At 48.7% G+C, this 24,902-nt stretch overlaps 2 protein-coding genes across 5 annotated transcripts in view; one reads left to right on the top strand and one right to left on the bottom strand.

The window, feature by feature from the left end:
* Positions 1–510: 510 nt before the first annotated feature.
* On the bottom strand, positions 511–23,191 carry SNX32 (sorting nexin 32). 3 transcript variants are annotated; one of them, XM_008954078.3, is made up of 13 exons: positions 20,015–20,212; positions 4,844–4,948; positions 4,394–4,504; positions 4,153–4,274; positions 3,870–3,993; positions 3,569–3,673; positions 3,264–3,369; positions 3,021–3,096; positions 2,746–2,785; positions 1,867–1,953; positions 1,629–1,788; positions 1,460–1,545; positions 511–676 (listed from the first exon to the last, which is right to left on the bottom strand). In XM_008954078.3, exons 1-13 carry the CDS (start codon positions 20,048–20,050, stop codon positions 635–637), a joined length of 1,200 nt encoding a protein of 399 aa, XP_008952326.1. In that variant the 5' UTR covers positions 20,051–20,212; the 3' UTR covers positions 511–634. The 3 variants fall into 3 exon arrangements, with proteins under 3 accessions (XP_008952326.1, XP_003828692.1, XP_054950510.1); XM_003828644.5 differs by lacking the exon at positions 511–676 and adding an exon at positions 717–1,134 and having other exon boundaries at positions 20,015–23,191; XM_055094535.2 differs by lacking the exon at positions 511–676 and adding an exon at positions 717–1,134 and having other exon boundaries at positions 4,886–4,948; positions 20,015–20,185.
* LOC103783330 (uncharacterized) overlaps positions 20,848–24,902 on the top strand; it is a 26,950-nt gene continuing 22,895 nt past the window's right edge. For both annotated transcript variants that reach the window (XM_055094530.2, XM_055094534.2), the window contains exon 1: positions 20,848–23,022. In XM_055094530.2, coding sequence (XP_054950505.1) covers positions 20,848–22,308 — 1,461 coding nt within the window. In that variant the 3' untranslated portion in view covers positions 22,309–23,022. The remainder of the gene's footprint in view (positions 23,023–24,902) is intronic.

Below are 24,902 nucleotides of genomic sequence, written 5' to 3'. Positions count from 1 at the left end.
TGGCTGACTCAAGTTTATGAGGGACAGGTTCAGTGGCTGCTGTGAGTCAGGCCAAGTTGAGCCTTTGACCTCCTCTAGATGTGGCTGGAGTGCATTCAGGGTGGGGCCAGCCAGGTGGAGCCCGGGACTTCAGACCCCGGTGTCTTGAGCACCGCCTCCCTGTGTTTAACCAAAAGGGTGTTGCCGGTACCCTGAGCCTTTTGCCAGCATTCTCAAGGGCTGTTTCCAGCCTGTACTTTGGGCTTTTTCCTGCCCAGCAGGCAAAGACCTCCAAGAAATCTGGCCCTAGGGTGAGGTGAACTGGGAGTGGTAATGTGGCATCTATATTTCCCTTATCAACTGAACTGAGGAAGAGTCCTCCTGGTGTTACAGTTGGCTCCATAACTCCTGGGAGCTTGTGAGCGGTTCTGGGAGGAAGGGCTAGATCCCTTTTCTGGTTAGGAAATAGGTGTGGAGAACTTGGGGATTCATTTTTGTGCTAGGGTTTATGGGGGTAGGGGCAAACCTGGAAGACTTCTGGGGTTCCTAGGTCCCAGCTTCTGGGTGTCGTGCCTTCCCACAGGGAGCCTGCTGTCACTGGAGAGAGGGCTGAGGATGCTGCAGGGGTGCCCTCCTTGGTGTCTCCAGGATCTGATCATACTGCCTTGGCAGAAAGTGTGCCTGGTGGACCTTTGAGCTGTGGGAAGGGGGGAAGTAAGGACAACAGGCCTCCTTGCTACAAAACCAGGGTTTTTATTTGTGAAGGAGAACAGGCTGGGATCAAGTGAGCTATGATTCCTTCAGGGCTACAGGTGAGGGTAGAGGCTGTTCCTCAGCTTCCTGGGGAGGGGTGTCAGGGTCCCTGGGGCTCTGCTGACTGTGGCCAGTTATGATTCCCATGCTGCCCTGTGTCTTGCAGGGCCTGGCACCTGTGGTGGTGGTGATAGGGGGTTTGGGCTTTCCCTGAGAGGATGTGGGGCAGAGTGAGGGTATGGCTAGTGGCACTGTGCTAGGGAAGGAGACATCTTGCTGGAGAGAGGGGTCTGGGATACCCTAGTCACTGGAGATCCCTGATTGGGGTCTGGCTGAGCTCTGGCTGCTCTAAGGCTCCCCCTTTAGGGCAACAAGGGTGTTCCGGAGAATCAGGGTGCTGGCCTGCAGAGGAGAAACAGGTCCTTGAAGTCCCCTGCTCCCTGAGTCAGGCTGCCATTCTTTCTGCACCTTAGATGCTCCCTCGCTCCCCACACCCCTGCTCTCTGCAATAACAGCTGCTGTTAATTGGGCCTTCCTACCCAGAAGGCACGGGTCCTGAGCCAGGGAAGCATGGCCCCAAGCCTTAGCTGGGGCTCCTCTCATGCACACACACGCGCGCATACATGCGTGCACACCCTCACATGCACGCACACCCTGGTGCCTGGGGGAGGGAGGGAGGTGGGAGGTGGGAGGCTTCACAAGGGCCCAGTGAGGTGGGAGGGCTCACCTTGGCGTGTTTGAGCTCCAGCTCTGCCAGCTCAATGAGATTCTTTCGAAAAGAGGAGACCCGGCGGGACTTGAAGTCCATGAGCTCTGGAGAGGAGGGGAAGAGGCATGGGGATCCGGGCAGGGCAGGGCATGTGGCCCCAGGCTGGGGCTGGGGGCTGCGGGCTCACCTTGCTTGGCGGAGTCGGAGAGGCGCTCGAAGCGTTGGCAGCACAGCTGCTGGTGGCTCTCGGCGGGCCGCACCTCCCGGTTCCTGGTGCGTGCCTTGTCCAGCGCCTTGTTGGCATTCTCGTAGTCGGCCAGTGCCCGCAGCCGCCGGTACAGCAGGTCCTAGGACCATGGGCACAGGGTCACTGCTGCCCTGTCCTGGCATCCGGGCCTGAGCGCTGCGCTGGGGCTGCCTCTCACCTTGGCTGCCTGTGAGTCACGCATGTAATACCTCAGCATGTCCGACAGCTTCAGGTCCTCATCGGAAGCCACCCGGCCCTCCAGCTTCTGCATCAGAAAGGTGGGCACTGGGAAGGGAGCTTGTCAGAGGGGCAGCTAAGGGGTGGGAGGCACCTCTTCATCTAAATATCCAGCAAAGAAGCCTTAGGTAACTGTTCCAGGTCAGGTCTGGTGTTGAGGGGTGCAGGCCAGGGAAGGCTTCACAGAGGAAGTGGGATCTAGTCTGGATCTCGGGGACTGAGTAAGAGCTGGACAGAGGGCGCTGAGGGCTTGGCAGCTGTGCAAGCCCAGCTATGTGTTCAGGGAAACTTTAGTTCAGGGAGGGCACTTGGGCAAAGCAGGGGAGGGAGGCAGTGGCTGGAGCACAAGAGGCTGAAAGTGGAAGCTCAGGACTTTAGGAGCTTCCAGAAGGGGCAGGGTCTCTGAAGGGCCTTGAGCAGGGAAGAGATGCGGTCCAATAGACATTTTAGGAAGACGGCAACACTCCAGTGACTTTCTTGGGGAAGAGTGGGGAACGTGTGTGCCCGGGCAGTGTGCTGGCAGCTGGGTGCAGCCTGCCAGAGGTTTGGGCACACCCTTGTGCCTCCCAACCCTCCCCTGCTGCACACGTGCATGCACGTGCATGCCCCTGCACCCCCCAACACACACACGAAGCTGGATCCTTGTCTTCACTCCACCTTTTGTTAAACTAGTCTGGAGTGTAAGCCCTAAGCCCAACTTGCCACTGGGCCCAAGTTATCATTGAACCCAAGATGATCCTGGAGCTCTTCCCTCTGCCAGGACTCATCTTCCCTGCAAAGCTCACCAGGAAAGCCTTTGAGCACAGAAGGCAGTACTCACCCTCAGCCGTTCAAAGAGCTCTGCCAATTTGAGGAAGCTCCTAGGAAGCAGTAGGGAGGGAGTTAGGGTAGGGGGCTGAGGAACAGCTCAAAGCCTCTCTGTCTCAGCCCTCCTTGGGAATCTCCCTCTCCCCTTTCCTTCCCAACACCATCCCCCAACAGGAGAGCCTACACCTCCCACCTAGGGCTGACAGTAGACCTCTACAGAGTGACCCCTCATGGGAAGACATGGTATTACAGGCACAGGGAGAGGGTAGGGGTGGGGGGAGTCCTCACGTCCTTAGCTGGTTGACTTCCTGTGTTCCCAGACTGCTCAGTGCAGCTGAGATAGGGATATAATCGTCTGCCAGGCCTGTTGGGGAACAGCCCCCATCAGAGCCCCTACATCTGCATGTCAAGCCTTGGTGCTTGTGGCCACAGACAAACAACAAGGCATGCCCTGCTCTCTTCTCTCCCCCAAGGAGTTGAACCGCTGGGGAGAGGGGCAGGGGGATCCAGGACCCCTTGGGCCCTGCGTACACTTGTGGGCGCGCATGACGCGGTCGGCCCGCAGGCAGGCATCTCGGATACGGGTGTGATACTCCAACAGGAAGGTCCTCTCATGCTCAAAGAAGTCATCCACCTCCTAAGGGAGCCAGGCAGGACCCCATTTACACTGGGTCACCACGGAGCTTGGCAGCACAGGCACCCAGGGTTGGCAAAATCTCCTTCCAACCCAGGCCAGGCCCCACCAGTGGCTTCCTTCCCACACCCAGCCTGGACCTCAATCTGTGCTGTGGACTTGAGGTGCTGGGTTGAATCCGGAGAGGAGCACCAGGGGTTACCTTGAGCCCTGACATGCCCGTGATGAGGGCTTCATCCGCGGACTTCACAATATTCCTCAGAAACCCTCCGAGGAGCTCCTTCCTGTTCTTCCCCCGGACACTCAGCTGAGGCACACAGGGAGGGTATGATGCTGGGGTGGGCATTCTCACCTCCCACCCCGAGTTGCAAGCCACTCACGGAGCTGTGACACAGGATTGGGCCCACTTGGGCCCCTTCTCCAGCCCTGCCACCCCTGGGTGCCTCCCCACCCAAGGTAGACTCCTGGCCCAAGGGTGACCCCAGGGATTTGGCCCAGCTCACATCCTGTCCATATTCCAAAAACACAAAGAAGTTGTGGTCTCGACGCAGGGTGGGGTGGGCCGCCAGGCGCTGCAGAAAGACTTCGTGCATCGCAACTGTCTTCTTAAAGATGGCCAGGTACTCCCTGCGAGAGTGGCAGCAGCTCACCGGCCCTCCTCAGCCCCCATCATCCTGCCTGCCCCCTTTCTGGGGTCAGAGGTCAGGGTTGCTAAACATTCATGGGGAGATAGCTGGGGAAGACATCTGGACTCTGGGGATGGCAGGGAAAGGAGGGGGCACTCACGCTTCCAGCTCCTGCTTCATCTTGGCAAACTCTTCCCGAGTGACAGAGCTGTCCCCCTCGCCCAATTTCTGTAGCTTTTCCCTCGAAGCCTCAAAGTCTGGCCTCGGAGGGGCTGGGGGGATCTGCTCAAAGGAGGGACAGAGCTGGGAGGCCTCTCACTGCCAAGACGGCCATCACAGCCTTTGGTCCTCACCCAAGTGCTCTGCCTGTCCCTCCCAGCCCCTGCCCAGCCCCTCCTCACGATGAGGCCGGCGTACTCCTCGTTCTCCACATAGGCATCATGCAGCCAGATGAACTCCTCGTGCTGCCGCACGACTGAGAACTCGGTCTGGGCGAAGTCAGGGAGGCAGCTCTGGAAGCGGGAAGGCCAACTGAGGTCCTCTCTCTGCCCCAAGCCCTGCCTCAGCAAGTCTCCTGGGCACCCACTTTTGGGCCCCCCTCATCCCACATCCCAGGGAGGACAAAGTTAGAGCTCAGGTGTGCATGATTTCATTTAGACTGGTGGACAGGAATGATTAGGACTCGGGGCCTTAGGCAGAGCTAAGAGGCTCACTTCCCAGGAGGGGCTGAGGGCAAGTGCCAGGTGGAGGAAGAGTGCCCACAGGCTGTGTTGGCACATGCCGACCACCCCTGGGGGAGGCCTCCTGCGGGCAGCCACCAGGACCTTTCCTCGTGCCCCGCACTGCCTCACCTTTGTTTGAACAGTGAATTTCACCTTGTCCCGCTCACTCACTGCGTCAGAAATCTCCACCTGTAAGGAGCTGTCTCCCTGCAGATCCACCGATGCACAGGAAGGCTGCGGAGGAGGGGAGGTCTCTGGCCTGGCTGAGCATGGACCCTTTGCTCTTCCTTGCCCTGCAGGCTTTCTGATCCACCTGCAGAACCCTCTTCAGCAGCACTGCTTCAGCAATGCCCCAGGTCACCAGAGAGGGGTCCTGATAAGGCACTGACCTGAGTTTTGCAACTGCCAAAACATTTTAACCCTCCCATCCTTGGAGGCAGGCAGAAAGCTTCCCATTTTACAGCTGTTGAAGCTGAGACAACCAGAGGGGAAGTAACTTGTCTAAGGTTATGCAGCTGCAAAGCGACAGTGCCAGATTGAAACCCAGTTGTTGTTTCTTTGTTTGTTTTTTTAGACGGAGTCTTGCACTGCCCAGGCTGGAGTGCAGTGGTGCGATCTCAGCTCACTGCAACCTCCACCTCCCGGGTTCAAGCGATTCTGCTGCCTCAGCCTCCCGAGTAGCTGGGACCACAGGCATGAGCCACCATGCCTGGCTAACTTTTGTATTTTTAGTAGAGACAGGGTTTCACTATGTTTGGTCAGGCTGGTCTCAAACTCCTGACCTCAAGTGATCCACCTGCTTTGGCGTCCCAAAGTGCTGAGATTACAGGCATGAGCCACCGTGCCCAGCAAAACCCAGTTTCTTAATTCCCAACCCCATGCACTTTCTCAGTTACTTGCCCACCCCTTCCCCAGCTGGCTACCTCAGGCATCCCTTAACCAGGGCTTCAAGTGAGTTGGATGAGACATTCCCACCTCTTTTGCGGGGGTTGCCAAAACCATTCCATTTACTACTTTTGGTGCCAAGAGGCAAAAGCTTACATGCAAAGCATGTGTATTTCTTCAAGTGAAAAGATCCACAAGACACCAAGCTACTAGCTCATTCTTGCATTGAGCTATTCAACATGTATTTATTTATTTTTGAGACAGGGTCTCGCTCTGTCACTCAGGCTGTAATGCAGTGGTGCCATCATAGCTCACTGCAGCCTCCAACTCCTGGGCTCAAGTGATCCTCCTGCCTTAGCCTCCCGGGTAGCTGGGACTACAGGCATGTACCACCATGCCAAGCTTTTTTTTTTTTTTTTAGAGACAGGGTCTTGCTATGTTGCCCAGGCTGGTCTCAAACTCCTGGGCTCAAGCAATCCTCCCACCTCAGCCTCCCAAAGGGCCGGAAGCAACATGCATTTATTGAATAACTACTGTGTCCACACCATAGTGCCAAGTGATATTAGGGGGAAGGGAAGAGGCTTAGGAATCACTCTACCCTTCAGCATTGCTCACCAGTATACAACAGGCACCTGTCCCACCTCTCAATCTGGAGGCCTCCTCACTCTCTCCTCTCTCTGCTTTTGGCACACTTTGGAGATGGTCCCTGAGATGGGGCTTGGTGATATGTGGGTCCGGAAACAGGCAAGACCTTGCTTGATGGTGGCCCATCTGCAGCTGGTCTAGTGATGTCTCCTCCCTGGATGGAGATCCCTGCATCTGTCCCCTCCTCCTGGCTGTCCGGCATGAAGGAATTGACCCTGAGGTCACTGGCCACTGTTTACAGGGTTATCTCTACATTGTTTCTCACTTTTTTTTTTTTTTTTTTGATAGCATCTTGCTCTGTCACCCAGGTTGGAGTGCAGTGAAGTGATCTCGGCTAACTGCAAACTCTGCCTCCCAAGTTCAAGCAATTCTCTTGCCTCAGCCTCCTGAGTAGCTGGGATTACAGGCACGCGCCACCACTCCCAGCTAATTTTTGTATTTTTAGTAGACACGGGGTTTTGCCATGTTGGCCAGACTGGTCTTGAACTTGTGAGCTCAAGTGATCTGCCTGCCTCGGCCTCCCAAGGTGCTGGGATTACAGGTGTGAGCCACTGCACCCGGCCCCCTTTTGTTTTTTTAATTAAGGTATAAGTTATATACAGGAAAGTGCACAAATTTTAAGTGTAAAGCACCAATTATTTGTATATATGTATACAGTTGGGTAACCATCACCCAACTCAGATCATGATAGATATATATTTTATTTATTTATTTGGAGACAGGGTCTTGCTCTGTCACTCAGGCTGGAGTTTGGTGGCGCCATCACAGCTCACCGCAGCCTCCGTGATGAGCTGGGCTCAGACAATCCTCCTGACTCAGCCTTCCAAGTAGCAAGGACCACCGGCATGTGCCACCATGCCCAGCTAATTTAAAAAAAATTTTTTTTAAAGTTCTGTAATCCAGCACTTTGGGAGAGAGGCTGAGGCAGGAGAATTGCTTGAGTCCAGGAGTTTGAGATGAGCCTGGGCAACATGGTGAGACACCCTTCGACCCCCACCTCCACAAAAAAACTTTAAAAATTAGCTGGGTGTGGTGGCACATGCCTGTGGTTCCAGCTACTTGGGGGGGCTGAGGTGGGAAGATTGAGCTTGGGAGGTGCAGGCTGCAGTGAGCCAGGATCTCGCCGCTGCACTCCAACCTAGGTGACAGAGTGAGAAACTGTCTAAAAAAAAAAAACAAAAAAAACTAAAGCTAAATTTTTTTTTTTGAAATGGAGTTTCACTCTTGTTGCCCAGGCTGGAGTGCAATGGTGCAATCTCAGCCCACCGCAACCTCCGCCTCCCGGGTTCCAGCGATTCTCCTGCCTCATCCTCCCAGGTAGCTGGGATTACAGGCGCCTGCCACCATGCCCAGCTAATTTTGTATTTTTAGTAGAGATGGGGTTTCTCCATGTTTGTCAGGCTGGTCTTGAACTCCTGACCTCAGGTCATCCTCCCGCCTTGGCCTCCCAAAGTGCTGGGATTACAGGCGTGAGCCACCGTGCCTGGCAAAAAACATTTTTTTAAACACTCCGGAAGGCTCCTTCTTGCCCCACACCCATCAATTATCTCCCACCCCAGAACTAACCACCATTCTGACTTCTATCACCATAGATTATTCTGGACTATTCTTTTTTTTTTTTTTTCGAGACAGAGTTTCACTCTTGTTGCCCAGGCTGGAATGCAATGGCACGATCTCAGCTCACTGCAACCTCTGCCTACCAGGTTCAAGCAATTCTCCTGCCTCAGCCTCCCGAGTAGCTGGGATTACAGTCATACACCACCATGCCCAGCTAATTTTGTATTTTTAGTAGAGATGGGGTTTCTCCTTGTTGAGGCTGGTCTGGAACTCCTGACCTCAGGTGATCCGCCCGCCTCGGCCTCCAAAGTGCTGGGATTACAGGCGTGAGCCACCGCACCCGTCCTGGCCTATTCTTTTTTTTGAGATGAAATCTCACTCTGTCGCTCAGGCTGGAGTGCAGTGACATGATCTCAACTCGCTGCAACCTCTACCACCCAGGCTTATGGGATTCTCCTGCTTTAGCCTCCCGAGTAGCTGGGATTACAGACGCCCACCACCACGTCCAGCTAATTTTTGTATTTTAGCAGAGACGGGGTTTCACCATGTTGGCCAGGCTGGTCTTGAACTCCTGACCTCAGGTGATCCACCCACCTTGGCCTCCCATAGAACTGGGATTACAGGTGTGAGCCACTGAGCCCAGCCTATGCTGGCCTGCCTATTCTTGAACTTCACAGAAATGCAATTATGCATTGTGTATTCTTTTGTGCCCCTGTTCTTTAGAGAGCTCTCTATGTTGTTGAGTGGAGAAGCAGTTGTTTTCATTGCTGTGTCTTATTTCATTACATGATTATATCATAATGTATGTATCTACTGTTGATGGTCATTTGGATTATTTCAAGTTTTTGGCTATTATGAATAAAGCTGCCATGAACAGTTTTTTTTTTTTTTTTTGAGATGGAGTTTTGCTCTTGTTGACCAAGCTGGAGTGTAACGGCAAGATCTCGGCTCACTGCAACCTCTGCCTCCTGGTTCAAGCGATTCTCCTGCCTCAGCTTCCTGAGTAGCTGGGATTACAAGCATGGGCCACCATGCCTGGCTAATTTTTTGCATTTGTAGTAGAAACGGGGTTTCATTATGTTGGCCAGGTTGGTCTCAGACTCCTGACCTCAGGTGATCCGCCCACCTCGGCCTTCCAAAATGTTGGGATTACAGGCGTGAGCCACTGCAACCGGTTACTTTTTTTTTTTTTTTTTTTTGAGATGGAGTCTTGCTCTGTCGCCCAGGCTGGAGTGCAGTGGCACGATCTCAGCTCACTGCAACCTCCGCCTCCCGGGTTCATGCCATTCTTCTGCCTCAGCCTCCCTAGTAGCTGGGATTACAGTCATACACCACCATGCCCAGCTAATTTTGTATTTTTTAGTAGAGACGGGGTTTCACTGTGTTAGCCAGGATGGTCTCGATCTCCAGACCTCATGATCCGCCCGCCTCGGCCTCCCAAAGTGCTGGAATTACAGGCGTGAGCCACCACACCCAGCCTTTTTTTTTTTTTAAGCAGGGGGTTGTTCTCGCTATGCTGCCCAGGCTGGTTTGAACTCCTGGCCTCAAGCCATCCTTCCACTTCAGCCTCCCAAGTAGCTGGGATTACAAGTGTGCAGCACCATGTCTGGCTTCCATGAACATTCTTACACAGGTCTTTAGAAGACCTTTTTTTTTTTTTTTGAGACAGAGTCTTGCTGTGTCACCCAGGCTGGAGTGCAGTGACGTGATCTTAGCTCACAGCAACCTCCGCCTCCCAGGTTCAAGTGATTCTCCTGCCTCAGCCTCCTGAGTAGCTGGGGATACAGGTGCCCGCCACCACGCCTGGCTAATTTTTGTAATTTAGTAGAGATGGGGTTTCGCCATGTTGGCCAGGCTGCTCTTGAACTCCTGACGTCAAGTGATCCGCCCGCTTCGGCCTCCCAAAGTGCTAGGATTACAGATGTGAGCCACCACGCCCAGCCGTCTTTTGAGGACTTTTGACCTAAGTCCCCATTTCTGTTGGGCATGAGAATTGCTTTGTTACAGGGAAGACATATTGTATGTTTAAAACACTTTAGTAAATACTGCCAAACAGTTTTCTAAGGTGACTAAACCAATGTACACTCCCAGCAGCACTGTGTATGAAAGTTCCAGTTGTACTACATCTTTGCCACAGAGTTGTTAGTCATTTTATCTCTCTCTCTCTATTTATTATTATTTTTTTTTTAAAGAAAAGGGGTCCTACTAATGTTGTCCAGGCTGGCCTTGAACTGGGCTCAGGCAATCCTCTGGAGTAGCTGAGAGCTGCTTTTGTGTACACGTATCAATTGACCTATTAAGTATGATAAACTTTGGACTCTCTGTTCCATTGGTCTATGTTTGTCCTTATGATAATATCTCACTGGACTGATTACTGTAATCTAACAGGTGAGACTGGAAATCAGATAGTGCAAGGCCTCCACCTTTATTCTTTTTTTTCAGAATCATTTGGGTGATTATAGGTCCTTTACATTTCTACCCCTGAAAAACGTACTGGGATTTTGATTGTGATTACATCGAATATATAGATCAGTCTGGGCACAAACCACTGTGACAGCTCAGAATTGTTAGTCTTTTTTACTTTCACCCTGTTAGTCCAGGCATGGTAATTGCACATGGGGAGTGTAACTGGTATTACCTGGTGAGGAATGATGTTGAGCGGCATTTTCCGTATTTATCAGCCATCTGCATATCTTCTTTTGTAAAGTGCCTATTCAGGTCTCTGATTCTTTCCTGCCACCTCTTTGAAAGATCAGATTATCTGTTTTTCAGTAATTTGTAGGAACTGTTGCTGGAGACAAACCCTGTTGATTATACCTTTTGTCAGTATCTTTTCCTAGTCTATAGTTTGCCTTTGACTCTCTTAATGGTTCAAATGTTACAAGCTCAACATAACAGTCTTTTATGTCTATGGTTAAGGCTTTTTGTGTCCTGTTAAAGAAAACTTTGCCTACCCCAAGGTCATGAAGATATTCTATTTATTTTTCTAGAGGTGTTACAGTTTAAGCTCTTGCACTTGTATCTATAATCCATTTTCTTTTTCTTTTTCTTTTGAGACAGAGTCTTGCTCTGTTGCCCAGGCTGGTGTGCAGTGGCACGATCTCGGCTCATTGCAACCTCCGCCTCCCAGGTTCAAGTGATTCTCCTGCCTCAGCCTCCTGAGTAGCTGCGATTACAGGTGCCCGCCACAACGCCTGGCTAATTTCTGTATTTTTAGTAGAGATGGGGTTTCACTCTTTTGGCCAGGCTGGTCTCAAACTCCTGACCTCAAGTGATCCACCCTCCTTGGCCTCCCAAAGTGCTGGGATTACAGGCATGAGCCACCCTACCTGGCTATGATCTATTTTCAATTCATTTTCTTCATTTTAATTTTAATTTCTTTTTCTTTTTCTTTTTTTTGAGACAGAGTCTTGCTCTGTCGCCCAGGCTGGAGTGCACTGGCACAATCTCGGCTCACTGCAAGCTCCGCCTCCTGGGTTCAAGCCATTCTCCTGCCTCAGCCTCCCTAGTAGCTGGGACTACAGGTGCCCACCACGCCCAGCTAATTTTTTGTATTTTTAGTAGAGACGGGGTTTCACCGTGTTAGCCAGGATGGTCTCGATCTCCTGACCTCATGATCCCCCGGTCTCGGCCTCCCAAAGTGTTTCTTTTTTTTTTTTTTTTTTTTGAGATGGAGTTTCGCTCTTGTTGCTCAGGCTGGAGTGCAATGGCGGATCTCGGCTCATTGCAACCTCCGCCTCCCAGGTTCAAGCGATTCTCCTGCCTCAGCCTCCCAAGTAGCTGAGATTACAGGCGCCCACCACCACACCCAGCTCATTTTTGTATTTTTAGTAGAGACGGGGTTTCACTATGTTGGCCAGGCTGGTCTCGAACTCCTGACCTCAGGCGATCCACCCCCCTTGTTCTCCCAAAGTGCTGGGATTACAACCATGAGCCACCGTGCCTGGCCTAATTTTAATTTCTTGAGATGGAGTCTTGCTTTGTCACCCAGGCTGGAGTGCAGTGGCACGATCTTGGCTCACTGCAGCCTCTGCCTCCTGGGTTCATGCCATTCTCTTGCCTCAGCCTCCCAAGTAGCTGGGATTACAGGCGTGTGCCACCAGGCCCAGCTAATTTTTTTGTATTTTTAGTAGAGACGGTGTTTCACCATGTTGGCCAGTCTGGTCTCAAACTCCTGACCTCAGTTGATCCACCTGAGCCTCGGCCTCCTAAAGTGCTGGAATTACAGGCATGATCCACCACGCCCGGTGATTTTCAATTCATTTTGAATATGCAGTGTGAGGTATGGGTTGTGATTCATTGTGCCATGTGGCCAGCTATTTGAGCACTGTTTGTTATAAAGATTTTCCTTTTGCTATTGAATTGCTTTGGTGTACACATATCCATTGACCTATTAAGAGGGACAAATTTTGGACTCTCTACTGTGTTCCATTGGTCTAAATGTTTATCCTTATGATAATATCTTACTGTCTTGATTACTGTAACTTGACAGGTGCGACTTGAAATCAGATAGTGCAAAGCCTCCAACTTTATTCTTTCTTTTCAAAATAATTTTGGCTATTATAGGTCCTTTACATTTCTACAGATATTCTGCTTGTTAATTTCCACCCCTAAAAAATGTACTGGGATTTTGATTGTGATTATATCAAATATATAGATCAATCTGGGAAGACTAGATCTCTTTGTAATTTTATAATTTATAATTTTTAATCTTCCAATCTAAAAACAGGTAATATCTTTCCAATTATTTAGGTCTTCTTTAATGTTTTGTAGTTTTCTGTGTAAAGGTCTTGCATGTCTTCTGTGAGATTTATTCCTAGGTATTTGATGATTCTCTTTTTTCTTTGCTTTTTATTTTTATTTTATTTTATTTTTTATTTTTTGAGACAGAGTCTTGTTCTTGTTGCCCAGGCTGGAGTGCGATGGCGCGATCTCGGCTCACTGCAATCTCTGCCTCCTGGGTTCAAGCGATTCTCCTGCCTCAGCCCCCCAAGCAGCTGGGATTATAGGCGCCCTTTCTTTGCTTTTTAAATTATATTTTAAAAAGTTTCATCTTCTAATTGTATATAGAAACACAATAGGCTGGGCATGGTGGCTCATGCCTGTGAACCTAGCACTTTGGAAGGCTGAGGCAGGAGAATCATTTGAGCCAAGGAGTTCAAGGCCAACCAGGGCAACATGGCGAAACCCTATGTCTACAAAAAAATACAAAAATTAGCCAGGTGTGGTGGCAAACACAGGTAGTCCCAGCTACTTGGGAGTCTGAGGCAGGAGGATCGCTTGAGCCCAGAAGGTCGAGGCTGCTGTGAGCCATGATCACACCATCATACCACTGCACTCCAGCCTGGATGACAGTGCAGGACACTGTCTCAAAAAAAAAAAAAAAAAAAAAAAAAGTCCAGGCGAGGTGGCTCATGCACTTTGGGAGGCCGAGGCGGGTGGATCACCTGAGCTCAGGAGTTCGAGGACCAGCCTGGTCAACATGGTAAAACCCCGTCTCTGCTAAAAATACAAAAATTAGCCAGGCGTGGTGGGGGGCGCTTGTAATCCCAGCTACTCAGGAGGCTGAGGCAGGAAAATCCCTTGAACCCGGAGGCAGAGGTGGCGGTGAAACAAAATCGCACCATTGCACTCCAGCCTGGGTGACAAGAGTGAAACTCCATCTCAGAAAAAAAAGAAAGAAAGAAAGAAAGAAAAAAAAACCATAATAGATTTTTATATATTTACCTTGTGTCCCCACAAATTTACTTGTTAATTTTAATAATTTTTAAAAATATCTTGCTGAACTCACTTATTAATTTAATCGTTTGTAGATTCTTTTTTTTTTTGAGACAGGGTCTTGCTCTGTCATCCAGGATGGAGTGTGGTAGTGCCATCTTGGCTCATGGCAGCCTTGAACTCCCAGGCTCAAGGGATCCTCCCACTTCAGCCTCCTGAGTAGCTGGGACTACAGGCATCTGCCACCATGCCTGGCTAATTTTTGTATTTTTTTGTAGAGATAGGGTCTCACTATGTTGCCCAGGTTGGTCTCGAACTCCTGGGCTCAAGAGATCTCCTAAATTAGGCCTCCCAAAGTGCAGAGATTACAGGCCTGAGCCACCTTCCTGGCCAGTTCTTTTGGATTTCCTACATATACAGTCCTATAATCTAAAATGATGACAGTTTTAGTTCTTCCTTTCCAACCTTTATACCTTTATTTCTTTTTACTGCCTTATTATACTTGCCAAGACCTCCAGTACAATGTGGAAGTGATGATATGATGACATGTTCCTAATCTCAGAGGGACTGCATTTAAATTTAACCCCAAAGTGATTTTAGATATTTTTTTTTAATCAAGGGTATCTTAATGAAGCTTAATGGAGCTCCCCGCTATCCCTAATTTGATGACAGTGTTGATTTTTATCAATCTTTTTCCTTTGATTGAGATAATCATATGGATGTTCTTGTTATCTGTTTATTTATTTATTTATTTTTTTGGAGACAGAGTTTCACTCTTGTTGCCCAGGCTGGAGTTCACTGGCGCGATCTTGGCTCACCACAACCTCCGCCTCCCACGTTCAAGCAATTCTCCTACCTCAGCCTCCCGAGTAACTGGGATTACAGGCATGCACTACCATGCCCGGCTAATTTTGTATTTTTAGTAGAGACGGGGTTTCTCCATGTTGAGGCTGGTCTCGAACTCCTGACCTCAGGTGATCCGCCCACCTCGGCCTCCCAAAGTGCTGGGATTACAGGCGTGAGCCACCGCGCCCGGCCTTTGTTATCTGTTTATATGCTGAATTTCATAGATTGATTTGCAAATGTTAAACCACCTTGCATTCCTGGAAGAAGGCCTTGTTCATGAAGTATTATCCTTTTATATATTGCTTATTCAGCTTGATAATTTTTTTTTTTTTTTTTTGAGACAGGGTCTTGCTGTGTCACCCAGGCTAGAGTGCAGTGGTGTGATCATGGTTCACAAAAAAATTTTTTTTAGTTACTTATTTTCCAGCCGGTGTGCGGTGGCTCATGCTATAATCCCAGCACTTTGGGAGGCCGAGGCGAGTGGATCACCTGAGGTCAGGAGTTCAAGACCAGCCTGGCCAACATGGTGAAACATCGTCTCTACTAAAAATACAAAAAAATTAGCTGGGCGTGGTGGGGCACAGCTGTAGTCCCAGCTACTCGGGAGACTGAGGCAGGAGAATTGCTTAAACCTGGCAGGCGGAAGTTGCAGTGAGCTGAGATTATGCCACTGCACTCCAGCCTGGGCAATGAAGTGAGACTACCTCTCAAAAATAATAATAATAATAATAATTACTTATTTTCTTTAGTGTCATATACTCAAGGCTTTCTTCTTTTCTAAAATATGCATGTGGTGGTATAAATCTCCCTCTGGAAACTGTGTATCTTATGAGTTTCGATATGTCATATTTTTATAATCATAAATTTAAAAATATTTTCTAATTTCCATTATAATTTCTTCTTTGGCCTAAGAGTTATCTAGAAGCATGTTGCTTAATTTCCAATATTTTGGAATCTAGTTATGTTTTTGTTTTGATTCCACATTAATTCTGGGTCAGAGTATATAATCTATGATTTCAGTCTTTTAAAATTTATTGATACTTGCATTATAGCTCAACATTTCATTTATTTTGGTAAATGTTTCATGTGCATTTGAAATAATGTATTTTCTGCAGTTGTTGGATATAGAGCTCTACATAAGTCAATTAGATCAAGTTGATTAATCATGTTATTTAAATCTTCTAAATCCTTACTAATTTTTTTGTCTGCTTGTTCTAACAGTTGTTGAGAATTGTGTTAGAATTTCTAACTGGTCTGGGCATGGTGACTCATGCCTATAATTCCAGCACTTTGGAAGGCTGAGGTGGGAGGATCACTTGAGCTCAGGAGTTGGAGACCAGCTTGGCCAACATAAAAAGACCCCATTTCTAAAAAATAAATACAATTACTTACTATTTAATTGTAGGTTTGCCTATTACTCCTTTTAGTTCTGTCATCTTTTATTTTGCATATTTTGATGCTATATTATTAGGTGCCTATAAATTTAGGATTGTTTTACCTTTCTGTGGAATCAAGTCTTTCATCATTATAAAATGTCCCTCTTTATTTCTCCTTCCTTCCTTCCTTCTTTTCTTCCTTCCTTCCTTTCTTCCTTCCTTCCTTCTTTCTTTCCTTCTTTCTTTCTTTTTTTGACAGAGTTTCACTCCCGTCACCCAGGCTGGAGTGAAATGGCATGATCTCGGCTCACTGCAACCTCCGCCTCCTGGGTTCAAGTGATTCTCCTACCTCAGCCTCCCGAGTAGCTGGGATTACAGGTGCCTGCCAGTACACCTGGCTAATTTTTGTATTCTTAGTAGAGACGGGGTTTCACCATGTTGGCCAGGCTGGTCTCAAACTCCTGACCTCAGGTGATCTACCCACCTTGGCCTCTCAAAGTGCTGGCATTACAGGCGTGAGCCACCGCACCCAGCCATCCTTCTTTATTTCTAATATACTTCTTCTTCTTCGTTTTTTTTTTTTGAGAGAGTCTTGCCCTGTTGCCCAGGATGGAGTACAGTGGCGAGATCTTGGCTCACTGGAACCTCCATCTCCCAGGCTCAAGCCATTCTCCTGCCTCAGCTTCCTGAGTAGTGGGGATTACAGATGTGTGGCACCATGCCCAGCTAATTTTTGTATTTTTAGTAGAGATGGGGGTCCACTCTGTTGGCCAGGTTGGTCTCGAACTCCTGACCTCAAGTGATCTGCCCACCTTGACCTCCCAAAATGCTGGGATTACAGGTGTGAGCCACTGCGCCTGGGCTTTTTTGGTTTTGTTTTGTTTTAAAGACAAGGTCTTACTCTGTGTCCCAGGTTGGAGTGCAGTGACACAATCACAGCTCACTGTAACCTCAAACAATCCTGAGCTCAAGCAATCCTCCTACCTCTGCCTCCCACATAGCTGGGACCACAGGTGTGCATCACTATGCCCAGCTCCCACCCATTTATGTCAACCCTTCTGTGTCCTTATATTTAAAATATGTCTCTTTTAACAGACTCTAGTTGTTTTTTTTCCAAAATACAATCTGACAATATTTTTTTAAATTGGAGAATTTAGTCCATTCATAATTATTGTGATTACTGATGCAGCAGGCTACCAACTTGTCATCTTGCTTTTTGCTTTCTCTTTGTCCCATCTGTTTTTATTCCTGTATTCTTTCTTTCTTGTCCTCTTTTGGATTATTTAAATAGCATTTTATATTATTTCTTTTATTTATTTATTTTATTTTAATTTTTAAATTTTACTTTAAGTTCTGGGATACATTTACAGAATGTGCAGGTTTGTTACACAGGTATACATGTGCCATGCTGGTTTGCTGCACCTATCAACCCGTCATCTAGGTTTTAAGCCCCACATGCATTAGGTATTTGTCCTAATGCTGTCCCTCCCCTTACCCCCCAGCCCCCCACAGGCCACAGTGTGTATTGTTCCCCTCCCTGTGTCCATGTGTTCTCATTGTTCAACTCCCACTTATGAGTAAGAACGTGTGGTGTTTGGTTTTATGTTCCTGTATTAGTTTGCTGAGAATGATGGCTTCCAGCTTCATCCATGTCCCTGGAAAGGACATGATATTCTTTTTTATGGCTACATAATATTCCATAGTGTATATGTGCCACATTTTCTCTATCCAGTCTATCATTGATGGGCATTTGGGTTGGTTCCAAGTCTTTGCTATTGTAAATAGTGCTGCAACAAACACGTGTGCATGTGTCTTTATAGTATAATTATTTATAATCCTCTGGGTTTATTTATTTATTTTTGAGACAGATTCTCGCTCTGTTGCCCAGGCTAGAGTTCAATGGTGCGATCTCGGCTCACTGCAACCTTTGCCTCCTGGGTTCAAGCTATTCTCCTGTCTCAGTCTCCCAAGTAGTTGGGATTACAGGCGCACACCACCACGTCTGGCCAATTTTTTGTATTTTTAGTAGAGTTGGGGTTTCACCATGTTGGCCAGGCTAGTCTTGAATTCCTGACCTCAAGTGATTTGCCTGCTTTGGCCTCCCAGAGTGCTGCGATTACAGGCTTGAGCCACCATGCCTGGCCAGTATTTTATATTATTTCATTTTCTCCTCTATTATATTTTTGCTTATATATTCTTTTAATGTCTCTATATTTAAAGGAAGATCTTAGAGAAGGCAACACCTAACCTAGAGGATAAGTATTGGTAGTGAACTTTCAGAGAGTATGGCTCCTGCAAAGGCTGGGGGGTGCATCCATCTGTCCAATAACTCAGCACATCCTCAGAACATATAGCAAAAATAATATAACAATAATAATAATATAATAGCTAACCCTTATGTTGGCCCTTACAATATGCTAGGCACCACTCTAACCATTTCATGTATATGCCCTAAGCATTTTATATATGTTAACTCCTTTAACCATGAAGATGAACATACATAGATAAACATTGAAGCAGACCATTCTGTTCCATGCTTTGTGTCTCTCAGCCCCTCTTGCCCCTCTAAACCACTTGAACCCCGCTCCTCATTTCTTGGCTTCTCTGACACTCCCAAGGCAGGCTCTCCCCTTGCCCCAGACCCCAAACACATGCAGTCTGGCTAACTGGTGCAGCAGGTCCCCTAGTCCCCAGCCTCTTTCCTCCTGCCTTAGTATCTCTACTCTGACCTACACTGCTTGGTAGCTGCTTGAGGGAGATGGGCCTCAAAGGTGGACCACAGCTGCTCCATCCTCATCCTCAGCCACGGCCCACTATGCATATGCCTCCATCTCCCAAAAGGGTGCACCTCTCCATGCTCTAACCATCCTTGGCACAACGTGGATGCTCGACAACTCTTTGCTGAAGGAAGTCGAAAGGAAGAAATGGTCTTATCATTACATGAACTCAGAACACAAGTGAAGCCATTAGGGCTGAACAGGATTCTCTCGCCTTGGGAAAGGAGAAGAGGACGCCAGCCTCTGCTCAATCCCTAACATCCTGCCCTCCTCCCCGCCCTCACCTCCCACCCCCTACCCACCTACCCCCATCAAGACAGCCTGAGTTGGTCTTGGGGAGGGTAAGAGTGACAGTGACGGGTCCCTTTCCATCTGTAAGGACAAAGGCAAAACCCTGCCTCCCTTGGCATCCTCATCAGTCCGCACACAGGTGCCACAGAGGCTCCCCACTCCCTTGCTCAAGTCTCCTTTCTCTCACTTGCGCAGACACACACATACACACAGAGACACATGGGCACATACACACATGCAGACACACGAGACAAACACAGACACACGCACACACAGACACACATAGAAACACACAGATACACAGACACACACAAACACACAGGCACAGAGAAACACACACAGAGACACACACAACGACATACACAGATCATACACAGGCACACAGACACAGATGCACACACAGACACACTGACATAGACACACACAGATATACAGAGACACACAGATACAGACACACACAGACACATGCAAACACACACACAGACCCAGAAATACACAGACACACACACACAGACACACGCAGACCATACACACACACAGACACACACACACAGACATAAAGATGCACGCAGACCATACATAGACACAGAGACAGACACACACTCAGACACAAAGAGACACAGACATGCGCAGACACACACAGGCACATGCGTGCACACACAGATACACACAGAGACACACACAGATGCATACGTGCACACATGCAGACCATACACACAGACAGACACAGACACAAAGACACACGCAGACCATACACAGACACAGACACACACACACAGACATGCACAGACACACACAGAGACAGACACAGACATGCACGCACAAACACCCACACGGACGCATACGTGCACACACACAGACACACAGGCCATACACACACACACAGAGACACGGAGACACACAGACACACACACAGATACACAGAGACACACAAAGACACAGACACACACTGAGACACACACAGACACACAGACACACAGAGACACAAATACATACACAGATACACACACACAGACATATGCAGGCACATCGACATACACACAGACACACAGACACATGCAGACTATACACACACAGACACACACAGAAACACACAGAGGCAGACCACACACACACAGACACACACACACCACCGCATGATTGGGCATCACGGGCTTTCATGGAGTGAGGGGAGGCTGGGGTGGGGGTCTTCATCCTTTCTCTACCTTGCCCTCCTTCCCAGCCTCCGCATACGTCTCCATCGCTCTCCTGGGCTTCAGCGTCCGGCCACTGCCCGCGTGCTCCCGCAGGTCGTCCCCGTAACTCGCCCGAGGAACTGACCGAGTGAGGATGCTCTCAGCTGACGGGGACGCTCTCCCCCGCCCGGCCAAGGAGTTGCCTGGAGTCGGGGGCGGTTCCCACCGCGTTTCCCTCAGCCACGCCTTTCGATTGGGTAGCGGGGCACCGCGCGTGACGCCATTGGCTGCATTGTCTGTCGTTCCTGTCCCAGGCCCCAGCTTTTAAGGGACACGCGGCATGGAGAGTGGGCCGGTGATAGGCGACAGTGTGGGAGCTGGGGTCAGAGTTCATAGGGTCGCAGAGGCCGCGTGCCGCGTCTCCCTGCAGTCCCCGGGGGACTGACCCCCACAACAACCCCGTGCCGCCGTTCCGGGCCCCTCCTTCCAACGGCCACGTGCGGCCTGCGCGTGCGCACTCGCCCAGTTTGGCGCCCACCAGGCAGTGGGGAAGGGGAAGGGGAAGAGGGTGAGGGTGGCAGGGTGGGGACAGGGAATGGGAAGCAGTGGTGGGGATGTGGGTGGTGGACCAGGGGCGAGGGCAGGGGACAATGTCTGTGGAGAAGGGGGGTCTGTTTAGGTTTCCGCTCTTGGACGGGAGGGAGCGGCGGGGTAAGCAGCCTAGGAGGACTAGGGAGCTCCACAAGTCCCGCGGCCAGGGCGCCCCAAGCGAGGCCGGGGTCCGCGATCGGTCGCCACTGGAGCGGGGCTGCAAGGGGGTGCCGATGCTGCGAGAGAAAACCTGAGGACCTTGGAACGGGCTCATGGTAATTGGGAAGAGAGTGGAGCTCCTGACTAGAAACACTCGAAAGCCGAAGCTGGAGTCTGAGTACTGGAGACTGGAAGATGTGGAAAAGACGGTCTTGAAAGGGAAGTCAGGCCCGAGTCAGGAAAGGATGGATGTGAAGCTGCTGTACCGTGGAGCAAGTGCATCACAAGCTTCAGCAGATTTGGGGAAAGACAGCCCAAGGGGGATTTGGGGAAAGCAAGAGGTCAAACACGAAATAAAGGCTAAATCTAAGAGTGCAGGGATGACAGCAGGGCCTATGAAGGGGTCTGGGTTTGAAGAGAGGTTGAGGTCTGCTGGGGAGAAGGTAGGGACCAGTGGAGAGGACTTGAGATCCAATGGATATAAACTGGGACAGGATGAGAAGGGGTTGAGGTCTAGTGTAGACAAGATGAGATCAAGTGTAGAAGAGCTGAGGTCTACTAGTGAGAAGCTGGTGTGCAGGGGAGAGAAGCAGGGGTCCAGTGGAGTGAAGCTGAGGTCCAGTGGCAGAAAGCTGAGATCAAGTGGAGAGAATTTGAGATCAAGTAGAGAGAAGCTGAGATGGAGTGGAGAGAAGCTGGGAACTAGTGGAGAGAAGCTGAGATCAAGTGGAGAGAAGCTGGGAACCAGTGATGAGAAGCTGAGGTTGAGTGGAGAGAAGCTGGGAACCAGTGATGAGAAGCTGAGGTTGAGTGGAGAGAAGCTGAGGTTGAGTGGAGAGAAGCTGAGGTTGAGTGGAGAGAAGCTGAGGTTGAGTGGAGAGAGGCTGGGAACCAGTGATGAGAAGCTGAGGTTGAGTGGAGAGAAGCTGAGGTTGAGTGGAGAGAAGCTGAGATCAAGCAGAGAGAAGCTGAGGTTGAGTGGAGAGAAGCTGGGAACCAGTGATGAGAAGCTGAGGTTGAGTGGAGAGAAGCTAAGATCAAGCAGAGAGAAGCTGAGGTTGAGTGGAGAGAAGCTAAGATCAAGCAGAGAGAAGCTGAGACTGAGTGGAGAGAAGCTGGGAACAAGTGATGAGAAGCTGAGGTTGAGTGGAGAGAAGCTGAGATCAAGCAGAGAGAAGCTGGGAACCAGTGGAGAGAAGCTAAGATCAAGCAGAGAGAAGCTGAGGTTGAGTGGAGAGAAGCTGGGAACAAGTGATGAGAAGCTGAGGTTGAGTGGAGAGAAGCTGAGATCAAGCAGAGAGAAGCTGGGAACCAGTGGAGAGAAGCTGAGATCAAGCAGAGAGAAGCTGAGGTTGAGTGGAGAGAAGCTGGGGTCAAGTGCGGAGAAGCTGAGATCTAGTGAGGAGAAGTTAGGGACCAGCGGGGAGAAATTGGAGGGTTCAAGAATGGGGAGCATAAATGAGAAGAACATTGAAAAAGTGGTAGAAGTTACTGGCGATGAAAGAGTGATGGCATTTACTGATGATGAGATGGAAATTCCTTTTGAAAGTGTCAAAGGGAGTGAGGAACTATAAGGGACTGAGAAAGGAGTGGGAGTTGAGGGGGGCATCTTGGGTGAAGTGAAAGATATCACTGATGAATCTGTTTCTATGGAAAAGAAAGATATTATAGGTGAAGGTACCAGTGAATGAGGCAGATGAAGGATTGACACCAAAGAAGGAAAGAGGCAGACAGAAGAAGTACTGAAAGTCAGAGGAGAAATTAGAGCCAGGCAGAACATTATTGACACTGAAGGGGTAAAGTTGAGAAAGGAAAGGAGAGAGTCTGAGCCTAAAATAAAAGAGAGTGGAAGTGAGGAAAAGAGCTTCTGGGGCTGAAGGCGGAGGCCAGGATCAAAGGAAGCAAAGAGGAGTGTCTGGTTCAGAGGGAAGTGGGAACATATGGAGGAGAAAAAGAAGACTTGGTAACGTGTTGACAGAGGACACTTGGATATTGGGAGAAAAGCTGTGACTGGGAGCTCATAGGGAAATGTTTGAGAAAAGGATGGAGGATGGGCTAGAAGGATTTAGTCTGACACTAAATGGGGTCTATGAGATGGAGAATTGCAGCAGGATAAAGGGTAGATTTTGAGAGTTGTGGAAGAAGGTGCAGACTGAAGTGGGCAAAATTTCTGAAAGAGGAGCCTGAAGAATGAAGGGCTCCCAAGTGACAAAAGCAGGAGAGGAGATAAGAAAGAAGTGAGAAAAAACACAAGAAGCCACGTGCCATAATGGTGATTGTGTTTGTTGGTATGTCCTTCATTATTTCCTTTTCTTTTCTTTCTTTCTTTTTCCTTTTTCTTTTTTCTTTTTTTTTTTTTTGAGACAGTCTTGCTCTGTTGCCCAGGCTGGAGTGTGCAGTGGCGCAATCTCGGCTCACTGCAACCTCTGCCTCCCAGGCTCAAGCGATTCTCCTTTCTCAGCCTCCCAAGTAGCTGGGATTACAGACATGTGCCACCATGCCTGGCTAATTCCCTCACTATCTTCTAACTTCCAAGTATTGCTATTTATAAGTCTTTTTGTTCTTTTCTTTTAATTCTATAGATAGTGTTTTTTTCTATGTAAATTACCTGTTTGCTACCACTCCCTAACTCAACCTGTATCCTCACCCCATTTTCTCTGGCCTTACTAGAGGATGTTAGACCTTGAATTATAGCTGTTATCTTTTTTTCTCCTTTTGTCCGTCTCTTTTTATTGTATTCTCTGGGCAATTTCATTAACTTTAAAACAATTGATGTATAGTAGATGTACGTATTTTGGGGGTACCTGTAATATTTCGATACATTCATATAATGTGTAAAGATCAAATCAGGGCAATTGGGATATCCATCATCTTAAATATTTATCTTTTCTTTATGCCAGGAACATTCGAATCATTCTCTTCTAGTGATTTTGAAATGTACAATAGATTATTGTTAACTACAGTCACCCTACTGATCTATAGAACACTGGGTCCCATTTCTTCCATCTAACTGTACATTTCTACTCATTAACATGTCTTTATTTCCTCCACCCTTCCTGGCCTCCAGTAACCACCAATCTCATCTCTATTTTCATGAGATCCACTTTCAACTTTATTAACTGTATCTTTCTTTCTTATTGAAATTTTACATTTTAACTCTCTTGTTCATTGATTGCTTTTTTCTTTTTTTGAGATGGAGTCTGGAGTCTCGCTCTGTCGCCCAGGCTGGAGTGTAATGACGTGATCTTGGCTCACTGCAACCTCCGCCTCCCCGGTTCAAGCAATTCTCCTGACTTAGCCTCCTGTGCTCACTGCATGAGCTGGGATTACAGGAATGCATCACCACACCCGGCTAATTTTTTGTATTTTTAGTAGAAACGGGGTTCCACCATGTTGGTCAGGCTGGTTTTGAACTCCTGACCTCAGGTGATCCACCCATCTTGGCCTCCCAAAGTGCTGGGATTACAGGCGTGAGCCACCGAGCCCGGCCGTGCTTCTTTTTTTATATATAGTATTTCTGTTCTTGTTTCATGAGTCTGTTCTCTTAGCTCTCCAAGGATTTTTCCAGTTTTTAAGTTTTCTTCTGCTTTTCTTATTGTTTCCCCTGAGTTCCCCTCCCCTGCTTCCCCCCGCTCCGTTTTTTTTGTGTGTGTATTGTTGGAAGTTTTCCTCAAATGTTTGATCTTTGGCTGTCCATATTTAAGAATGAGGCATTAAGCAGAGGCAATTGGAAGCACAATTTGGGGCTTGTTGATCTATGGGCTTCACTCTGTGGCGACTGAAGCAAGCAGGATATTTTACTGGGTACACCCAAATATCAGCATCTGTAATCTCACTGAAGGGACCGTCTGGTTTCTACAGAGAATTCTCCAATCTGTCTGGGGGATATCTGCATGGCCCCTGCTATAGAGGTTACAGCAGCAGGGTCAGGGGAGACGGTTGTGGAGCCACCGCTTGGTACATATGTTTTTACCCAGTCCCTTGTTTTCAGCTCAGTGCTCACTCCATCTTCAGCTGTGCCTGGTGTCCCTGAGTTGGTGCTTCTCAGATTCAGTTTCCCCAAAGAGTAAACCCTCTGCTGTGCTATGGGAGTTGGTGCCCAGCTAAAAAAGTTTGGGGAGGGGATTTGTAAGCTTAACTGCTTTATATACAGACTCCTAAATAATTT

Source organism: Pan paniscus, chromosome 9 (assembly GCF_029289425.2).
Source record: "Pan paniscus chromosome 9, NHGRI_mPanPan1-v2.0_pri, whole genome shotgun sequence".
NCBI classification, from domain to species: Eukaryota; Metazoa; Chordata; class Mammalia; order Primates; family Hominidae; genus Pan; species Pan paniscus.
Note: the sequence above shows the minus strand (reverse complement) of the source record. Positions and strands in the feature narration are given on the sequence as shown.

Excerpts from the sequence above, each read along its gene's own strand:
- SNX32 (XM_003828644.5), bottom strand. The coding sequence starts at position 20,050 with ATGGAGACGTATGCGGAGGCTGGGAAGGAGGGCAAG. Across the intron at positions 4,275-4,393 it reads AGGAGTACGCCGGCCTCATC|ATCCCCCCAGCCCCTCCGAG; the intron begins GTGAGGAGGGGC and ends TCCTTTGAGCAG. Across the intron at positions 3,994-4,152 it reads ATGAAGCAGGAGCTGGAAGC|GGAGTACCTGGCCATCTTTA; the intron begins GTGAGTGCCCCC and ends CCACTCTCGCAG.